Genomic DNA, 9,699 nt, shown 5'->3' on the forward strand with positions numbered 1-9,699 from the left:
AGTCAAGTCGTTCTTCCCGTAAAATTCCATGGTCACAATCCTAAAAATAAAAATAATATTTTAAATTTCATTTACATCAGGTTCAGAATTTCACCTAGACGTCTGTCTGATGGAAGAGAGGAGTCTCGCTGATCGACGATAAGCAGGATTTACCAAGGGCTGACGCAGTGGTTGGGGGCATTGTTGGACTGTGGGGACGAGCTGCTGAACAACACGCACAGCCGTTGGTGGTTTATCGGATTCAGGCAGTCGAGCTGCATGGGAGGGAAAAATACATGAATAAATAAATCAATAAATAAACAAACACCTCTCCGTGCAAGCGTTTTACATCATGATGATTTCACGTTATGACGGTCACATGGAGACCGGTTTACCTTGGTAGCCCAGACCATGTCGCTCTGCCCTGGCCCTTTCTCCTCCTCACTGTCTGCCTTGACTGGTGCCTTTGTATTCGGGGCATGCGTGGGTTGAGCAAACGGGTCAATGTCTCTCTGGATTCGTCCTCCCTGAGCGCGGTAGTCCGCCAGCATGCATGCCAGCTCCTGACTGTTGCTCAGCTGCTGCGTCATGCAGGTAGTAGTGAGTTTATGGGGAGGCAACACTCTGACCGGGCGATGCTGTGGCCCGAACCCGTTGCTCAGAGAACTACTAGATGGGGTGGAATCCTTGAGGAAGAGCCTCTTACGGCGGCCATCGATGTCCTTGAGGTCCTTGTTTAGCAGCAGTGAGAAGTAGACCTGCTCGGGGAAGTAGTCACGGCTCGGGCAGCGTAGGCCAGCTGGTGTCAGCAAGAAGGGTTCACGGAAGGTCATGAAGGGCGAGATGCACAGGATAACGTCCTTCAACTCCTGCCGAAAGCTGGCCGAGATGGACTTAAGCCGATCGTCTACGGAAGCCACCTGCTCAGCCACGAACAGGCCGCTGTCATCCTGTAGAGGGTCTCTGAAGAGCTGCGTCGGAGCAAGTGGTGGTTCTGAACTGGTGCTGTCCACTCGCACCAGGGTGTCCTCATCCTCTCGATTTCTCACGGCCTCAGCTGGTTCTTTCACCTCTTCATCTACGATCTCCTTCATAGACGAGAGATAAGGAGGGGACACGCGTGGCGGCTGGTTCGACTGGCTGGACAGGGGAGTGGAGGTCTTTATCTCATCTCCTTCTGCGAAAATCGTAGACATAGGCGAGTCATTTCTGCTTCCTTTAGGACTTTCTCCGTCCTTCAGCGAGGACTCGAAGGTGGAATGCTGCTGCTGCTGCTGCTCCTCCTGCCTACCGTGGCCTTTTATTATCTCCTGAAGCCCTGGCTCAAAGTCAAAGTCACCCTCCGACTGGAACTCCACGTGCTCCTCCCTTGTTTCCGCTCGGTTCCCTTGGCTCTCGCCGTCCACCTCTTTCTCCGCTTCTTCGGCCGCGCTCTCCAGCAGGCAGTGGAACGACGAGCTCTTAGAAAGACTAGGAGGCATCGCAAACTCATCCATAAGGAAGGAAATCTCTAACTGAGAATGATAAGCTACACACACCATCAGCATAATGATCTCCTTAACTCTGGCTAGCTCATACTCCGAGGCACCACGGAGCTTGATGGTGCACCCCAGATGAGAAGGACACCCGTCGAAGAACATTAGCGTCTTCATTTCATCTGCGGGGGGGGAGGGAAACCCAACAGAACACGATCGTAAGAAATCGAACACTTCCGTTAAAAACTGCCGAATACGATACACCACAAGAGTAACACTATCGAAAGAGGGGGGAAAAAAAAAAGAGTCCACACTTACTATTAGTGTTTATCTGGAAGGAGTGAAGGTAGAATTTGTGGCAAGTTCCCAAGCGAGGTTTGGTCAAAAGCTGATCCATAGACATGACTAAATCTCCCTGAGTCATTCGACTCACTCGATCCAGCACTTGCTACGAAGACAACAAGCAGACGTGAGAAATAAACAAAAACAAGACAAGCCAATAACGTCAAGGCGTATTGATGAAGCTTGCATTGCGAGCTTATTTCCACAGCCAAAGAAGAAGCAACTAACAGGTTTGACGTTGATGACTAAGGTAATGCCGTGCTCAAGCAGCATATCCTGAGCGATGCGTGACACCGTCTTCTCTACCAGCACCAGGTTAGGACGAACGTCGACTATTCGCTGCACGTAGTTCTTCAGAAACTCTCGCTCCTATAGACAATGATAATAACGATAACGAGTCATTATTGGTCACGTATACGTTACAGCACAGTGAAATTCTTTTCTTCGCATATCCCAGCATGTTAGGAAGTTGGGGTCAGACGTGATACAGCGCCCCCTGGAGCAGAGAGGGTTAAGGGCCTTGCTCAAGGGCCCAACAGTGGCAGCTCAGCGGCGCTGGGACTTGAACCCCCGCCCTTCCGATCGGTAACCCAGATCCTTAACTGTCAAGCCACCACATCGATAATATGAGTTAAGCTTTGTCGGTTCTCCGATTGGACTTTTTTTGGGTCACAGTCTACACGTAACATCAAAACAGAGAGATACCTGAAGCACAATGGGGTCAATGCAGGTGAACTTTGTCTCTTCTCTGTACAGATACTCAATGGAACACTTGAGCAGAAGGATCTTGGGGTTCTTGATATAAGAGTTCATCTGGAAAACGAGACGGTCAGTCAGGTAGAAGGTTGCGTACGTGCGCTCGTAATACATCCGCGTAATGAATAGAACAAAAAAACACCAAAAAAAACAACAACAACGCACGCACCTTTTTGTGAGCGATATTTTTAGTGCAAACAAAGCCGTTCACCAGGACGGAGTCGAACTTCTTTCCTCCCGGGATCTACAAAAGAGCAAACGCTCTTTTCTTATACACACACACACACAAAAGAAAGTGCAGCGCTCATTGATGAATGAGATGAGAACGCGAGATCCTACCTACCTTCTTAATGTGGACCAGCTGGCGAATGTCCATGTCATCGTCACGGCTGCGAACGTCCGGATGCACCGTCTGCACGATCTGCCGCACCACGGGCACGATGATGTCTCGCCAGGAGAGAGAGAGCGACTCGCTGTAGAGCAGCTGCTGCAGCAGCGCCATCATGTGGTTGTGGTTGGCCGATCTGAAAGTGGAAGGTGAAAATTTGAGCATAAAACTAATATTATATGTATATATATGTAAATAATATATATATATATATATGAGCATAAAACTAATATATATATATATATATATATATATATATATATAAAAATATAAAAAGGTATTGCCAGCATTGTGTGCTCTCAGTGACTCACAGAAGTCTCTCCATAGCCTTCTTCTCGCCATTCTCCTCCCTCAGCTGGTCTAGCGAGCTGTGGTGCCAACCCAGTGGAGTGAAGAGCATATCTTTAGCCTTCTCTTCTACACGCCGATTAAACAAAGACTCTGCCGATGCAAAGTATATATATATATAAGAGAAGAAAAAAGAAACTTACCCGGGGAACAGATTTAATTAGTAAAAAATCGAATGATTTGCGTGTGAAGAATACATACCTTTTATAAAGGCATCACTAATGGATAAATGCTGCCCGCCGTCTTCTGTGACAAGGACCTCGGCTGTATGATGAGCACAGAAAGAGTGAGACAGAGACAACGCAACACCTCAGAAAACATCAGAAGACAACCGATTCATTCTTTGTAATGGCTGTGAGTCAGTCAGTATCATGGCAGATATTTTTGAGGAGCTAGAAGTCAAGCGTGAGTAAGGGAAGGACTGTAGGAGTCAGTGCAAGTCATGCTGAACATACTACATTATGCTGAACGTAATGTAGTATGGTACAGCTTCAGGCTTTTAGAGAGAGGCGGTTATGCAATTAGTGTTGCGAAAGACTGTTCATTTCATGTCTGGGAATTTTTAAGAGGGAACTGAATATGTGGTAAGTCATGCCATGGGGGGAAAAAAATAAAAGGGCAACGAGTTAGTGCTGTTTTAATGCGGTACGAGGATGAAGATGGCCGGTAGGTCTCTAAGCCTGTCCTCACTTGGTGTGTGGAAGTCAGAGTCAGGGGCGAACGGGTCAGAGTGCGTCATACTTTTCTGTTCGGCCGGGTGAGGAGGCACGTGAGGGTACTTGGCCTGCTTCTTGATGTGGAAGTTGACGTTGTCCTGCTCCATGTTCAGGTTAATGGAGGCAGCTGAATCGCTGTCCACTGCTGAATGGAAGCTACTGACTGATGTCCTTTTGCTGGGGCAGGTTGAGCCTGAATAACAGCAATACAGTAATATTTAAAAAAAAAATAAATAGATAAATAAAAGAGATGGATACGCACTGATGAAATATGTAACCTGTCGTATCTAGAATCTTCTCACTTGTTGTTATTAAGTCATTTTCATCAGCTGGCTGCTCCGTGTCACTGTCGTCAAACTTGATGTCTTTGAACCATGACGGTTCCGAGTGTCCTTCCAGGGAGGTCACGCTGTCCGTATCTGGGGACGGAGTCTCTGAGAACTCTGTGCTCTACAAAAAAAAAACAACAACAACAACAACAATCGTTAGTACAACACACTTACAAAGTAGTGACACAAATGTAATTTAAATGACTCACCTGAAGAGGGCGATACAGAGCGTACTCGTCACGGAAAATCTGATCATGATGAGTAACACAGTCAAGCCAGCGGCCATCAACCAGAGCCTGTCCAATAGCTATGGCCTGAGCCCTGTTGTGTGTGTGTGTGTGTGTGTGTGTGTGGGGGGGGGGGGGGGGGGGGTGGGGGGGGAGACGACAACAAAGAGCAACATGTTCAAGAGGTTTTAAATGAACGTGTTTTGAGAACATTTTCACACCAAGGCTCAACGTCGTAGCCGAGATTATAAATCTAGTTTTGAACCCTAGAAATGTTTTTTTTTTTTTTTTCCATGACTAACTTTCTCTAGCATCAGTGTGATTCTTAATTTCCATCCTAGTCACATACAACTGACTGCGGAAGGCTTTGTCATTCCAAACTGTTCACTCTAAGAGGACTGCTGCCAAGAAACAGCACAAAGGTTTCTCCCATACAGTCTGTACGGTAGGGAGAGGGGACAGAGAGGGGGGGACGGGGGGGGGGCAGAGATAGAGAGGGGGGCAGAGAGAGAGAGGGGGGGGGGCAGAGATAGAGAGGGGGCAGAGAGAGAGAGAGAGTTGGGGGCAGAGAGAGTGAGAGAGAGACAGACAGAGACAGAGAGAGAGAGAGACAGAGAGAGAGAGGGGGGGACAGAGAGAGAGAGGGGGCAGAGAGAGAGAGAGAGAGACAGACAGAGACAGAGAGAGAGAGAGACAGAGAGAGAGGGGGGGCAGAGAGAAGGGGGACAGAGAGAGAGAGGGGGCAGAGAGAGAGAGAGAGAGAGAGGGGGGGGCAGAGAGAGACAGAGAAGGGGGGGGACAGAGAGAGAGAGGGGGGCAGAGAGAGAGAGAGAGGGGGGGGCAGAGAGAGAGAGGGGGGCAGAGAGAGAAAGAGAGGGGGGGACACACAGAGAGGGAGACAGAGACAGAGGGGGGGGGACAGAGAGAGAAAGAGACGGGGGGGCAGAGGGGGGGGGCAGAGAGAGAAAGGGACAGAGAGAGAGACAGAGAGAGAGAGAGAGAGAGAGAAAGAGAAAGTATACATTTACATTACAGTAAACCAGTGGAATGGTAATACACTAATAATAAACAGGAGCTGTTTTGATGCTGGGGAAAACCCGAATGTTACTGAAACAGTTTGTTCCATAGTATTTTGTCATACAATGATCCAAGACCACAATGCGCAGTCTTAGCTCTGTGAATGCTAGTTATATACATATACCTACCTAGTAGAAATGGTGCCATTTCGCAAGAGCCAGTTTACTAGATCTTTACCCACAATGCAATTAGGGTAAGTACGTAGCCAATATCTGTGGTCCTGGAACTCCATCCCGGTATTGCTGTGACAGATTTTCTTCCACAGGTCTTTCAACTGAGACGAATCCTACAAAATAAATGTGGAAAATTATATAGGTAAAAGAAACGTGGACAAAATCCCTGTCACGTAAAAACACTTTCAAATTAGAGAGAGTGAAAGTCATGTCATAACAAACAAACAAATAAATAAATAAATAAAAATAACCCATGGCAACATTAACCAACTAATAATATATATATTATACAGTTCTGCAAAGGTTTTAGGCACCCTATTTATTTATTTATTTATTTATTTTTTTAACGTAGAAACCTTGTTATAGATTTGTTTATTTTGATGACTTCTACGTCGTCGACTCAAAAACATTTTAGATTCCCAAACATTAGTTTTCCAGCGTAAAAATGAACTGTTACAGAACAATGTTTGTGTGTCAGTAAAGAAAGCAGTACACTAAGTGGTAAGAGAGACTTTTCAGATAAAAAACATAATGAAGGCTGCTGGGTTTCGCTGCAAAAATAAGAAGCGAGTGCGACAGACAAAATCTCCAGAAGAACCGAGTCTGGTTCTGCAAGACGCTCAATAACACTCGCACCTCATTTCCCTATAAATAGAACTGCACTAATTCTACCTCAGACTCCTATTGTTTTTTACAGAAAAGTGTCGTCACACCGAATATTGAGTTTGTTGAATGTAGTACTGTTTACTCCACTTTATAGTATTTTTATTAATGGAGAAACCTTTTATTTAATTATTTTCGAAGGCATCTTTGCTCTATAGCATTTCTTTGCATGTGTCTGAGACTTTTGCACAGTACTGTATAACCCCAATTCTGAAAAAGTTGGGACAGTATGGAAAACAAACAAACAAAAAGAGTCATTTGAAAATTCGGTTCACCCTGTACTATACTGAACAGACATTATTTGATGTTTTAATAATGATAATGAGTCTGTATTGGTCACGTGTACATTACGGCATGGTGAAATTCGTTTCTTCGCATACACCAGCGTGTTAGGAAGTTGGGGTCAGAGCGCAGGGTCAGACATGATACAGCGCCCCCTGGAGCAGAGAGGGTTAAGGGCCTTGCTCAAGGGCCCAACAGTGGCAGCTTGGCAGTGCTGGGGCTCGAACCTCCCACCCTTCTGATCAGTCACCCAGAGTCTTAACCACAAAGCCCACATTTACTTTGTGAATTTAATTTATTAAAATAAAATGATTCATTGATTCATCCATTACGCATTTCTTCAGCTGTGTAACTGTACGGTTCCTTCGTTGCCTTATTTTGTGCTTCATTATGTGCCACACATTCTCAATGGGAGACAGGTCAGGACTGCAGCAGGCCATGCTCGCACCCGCACTCTCTGCTTACGCAACCATGCGCTTGTAATCCGGGCGGAATGTGGGTTTGGCGTTGCTGCAAAATGTGTACATATCTTTCTGCATTAATGATGCACTCATAGATGTGTAAGTTATCCATGCCATGGGCACTGACACGCCCCCGTACCATGGGCACTGACACGCCCCCATACCATGGGCACTGACACGCCCCCATACCAAGGGCACTGACACGCCCCCATACCACGACAGACGCTGGCTTTTGGCCCTGACGCTGATAACAGCTCGGACGGTCCTTTTCCTCTCTGGCCCGGAGAACACGACGGCTGTTTTGTCTAAAAACTATTTGAAATGTCGACTCGTCGGACCACAAAACACGATTCCACTGTGCTACTGTCCATCTCAGATGAGACCAAGCCCAGAGAAGTGTTCGGAGCTTCTAGACAGTGCCGATGTACGGCTTCTGCTTTGCAAAGTAAAGCCTTAACTTGCATCTGTGGATGCAGCGGCGAATGGTGTCGACCGACAAAGGTTTACCAAAGTATTCCCGAGCCCATGTCAGGATCTCCATCACAGACTCATGACGGTTTTTAAGACCGTGACGTCTGAGGGATTCCTTCAATCGTTTAATTATATTGTGCGCTGTAGAAGGTGAAACGCCCAAAATCTTACCGATTTATCTTTGGGGAAAGTTCTTCTCAGAGTGTCGGATTATTCTCTGACGCATCTGTATCAGATCGGCGAGACTTGACCTGTCCTCGCTCTTGAAGGACTCGGCCTTTTTTAGAGGATCCTTATACACTATGATTAGATGATCGTCTCACCTGTTTCACATCACCTTCTTATTTCAACTTCTCACATCGCTATTAGTCCCAAACTGCCCCTGTCCCAACGTTTTTGGAACGTGTTGCATGCATCACATTTCAAAATAAACGTTTATCTTCAAAACAAAACAAAACTACGCAGTTGATTAGATAAAACATCAAACACGTTGTCTTTATATGTTTTTGTTTAAATACAACTCAAAGTACATTTACACATCACTCCTCTTTGTTTTTATTTGCATTTCCCAACCGTCCCACCCTTTTCAGAATATATATATATATATATATAGTGGTGTTGGTGTGATTTTTCTGGTGTGGGATGTGTACCAAGAGAATCTTGCGCTCCTCTTCGCTGTGGTCAGGTTTGGACATGGCTCGGCTGCTCTGGGGGCTCAATGAGCTATCGTATGACGGAACCATGGAGCCTGAACGGTCCAGAGACAAGTTGGTCACACTAGCTGATCTACAGAGAGCAAAGGCAAACTTTCAGCATGGCCGTATACTCTGTAAATAGGAGTGACACGGCTAAAATAAATTCATAAAATCATGATACACAACACACACACCCACACACACTCTCACACTAACCTCTTCCGTGCTGGTGATTTGCCCAGATCTTCTTGCACTGCAGACAATCTAGAGTTGAGCCCGCTATTTTGAGACTCCTGATGAATCAAACTGCACCAATCACACACACACACACACACACACACACACACACACACACACACCCCAAATAAGCTAAAATGAATAAGATGGTGACTGTCAGTTCCTGCTACCTACAGATATTTGGTTAGTAAAACACATGCGTGTCATGCATGACGAATATTGCGATCGCTACATCTACAACAATGGAAGCCTCAAAATGTCAACTAACAGTGCAAACACCAGAGACTCACTTCTTCCTCATCCCAATGGGAGTTTTTCTATGCATGAAGAGAAAGGAGAAAAGATGTGCTTTGAAAAAAGGTCAGCTGAACATGAGCAAAGAAAAAAAAAGAAAAGAAAAGCAGACTGCTTACATAGCAATGAGAACGGCTGGTACAAACGCAACCGCTTACACTGGTTTAATACACACACGCACGCACACGCACGCACGCACACACACACGCACGCACGCACGCACACACGCGCACACGCAAGCTTCAGTTTTATGAATAGTAAGAAGAACCAGATTTAACTGCATTCAATCACTTGCTTTTCAGATGGTTAAAAGAATAGAAGCAGAGACGAGATTCATGTGTATGACAGACACTGAGGCAAACACTGAGGACAGATAAGAAATAACACGACATCGAACACAGACAGTTACAAGATCAACTGAATATAAAACTGCTTTAACTTATTTATTTATTTATTTGTTTGTTTGTTTTTGAAGTCTTCCTCTTGCTTTTTGCTGCCCCGTGTTCACCTTTGCCAGGCGAGGTCCTCCTCCAGGAAGATGTTGCGGCTGGCTTTGCGTCCGCCGACGGGCGTGCGAGGCTCGGTCGGCTCCAGCACACACACAGAGCACGGAGAGTCCGACAGCGCGGTCAGATCCTCTCCGATACACGCCGAGTCAGCAGAGTGCGCGTAGCTCAGTGCAATCTTACGACAGTATGTGCATGCCCGCAAATCACCTACATCAAGAATACACACGCATAAAGGGGAGAGAGAGAGGAAGAGGGAGGGGGAGAGAGAGACAGAGAG

General features: G+C 46.1%; 1 protein-coding gene across 4 annotated transcripts in view; it reads right to left on the reverse strand.

Moving 5' to 3' along the window:
* Nucleotides 1-9,699, reverse strand: part of pikfyve (phosphoinositide kinase, FYVE finger containing) — a 32,523-nt gene that overhangs the window by 8,775 nt on the left and 14,049 nt on the right. For 2 of the 4 annotated variants that reach the window (XM_053627701.1, XM_053627699.1), the window contains 17 exons: nucleotides 9,422-9,629; nucleotides 8,599-8,688; nucleotides 8,338-8,473; nucleotides 5,766-5,923; nucleotides 4,543-4,654; nucleotides 4,307-4,454; nucleotides 4,030-4,197; nucleotides 3,490-3,552; nucleotides 3,252-3,381; nucleotides 2,896-3,076; nucleotides 2,722-2,796; nucleotides 2,502-2,609; nucleotides 2,025-2,165; nucleotides 1,773-1,902; nucleotides 375-1,636; nucleotides 154-254; nucleotides 1-40 (listed from right to left, as the gene is read on the reverse strand). The exon at nucleotides 1-40 is cut by the window's left edge and continues 32 nt beyond it. In XM_053627701.1, the coding sequence (XP_053483676.1) occupies nucleotides 1-40; nucleotides 154-254; nucleotides 375-1,636; nucleotides 1,773-1,902; nucleotides 2,025-2,165; nucleotides 2,502-2,609; nucleotides 2,722-2,796; nucleotides 2,896-3,076; nucleotides 3,252-3,381; nucleotides 3,490-3,552; nucleotides 4,030-4,197; nucleotides 4,307-4,454; nucleotides 4,543-4,654; nucleotides 5,766-5,923; nucleotides 8,338-8,473; nucleotides 8,599-8,688; nucleotides 9,422-9,629 (3,251 nt within the window). Of the gene's footprint in view, nucleotides 41-153; nucleotides 255-374; nucleotides 1,637-1,772; nucleotides 1,903-2,024; nucleotides 2,166-2,501; nucleotides 2,610-2,721; nucleotides 2,797-2,895; nucleotides 3,077-3,251; nucleotides 3,382-3,489; nucleotides 3,553-3,978; nucleotides 4,198-4,282; nucleotides 4,455-4,542; nucleotides 4,655-5,765; nucleotides 5,924-8,337; nucleotides 8,474-8,598; nucleotides 8,689-9,421; nucleotides 9,630-9,699 lie in introns of all 4 variants that reach the window. The other 2 variants (XM_053627698.1, XM_053627702.1) reach the window with 2 other exon arrangements.

Source organism: Ictalurus furcatus, chromosome 6 (assembly GCF_023375685.1).
Source record: "Ictalurus furcatus strain D&B chromosome 6, Billie_1.0, whole genome shotgun sequence".
NCBI lineage: Eukaryota > Metazoa > Chordata > Actinopteri > Siluriformes > Ictaluridae > Ictalurus > Ictalurus furcatus.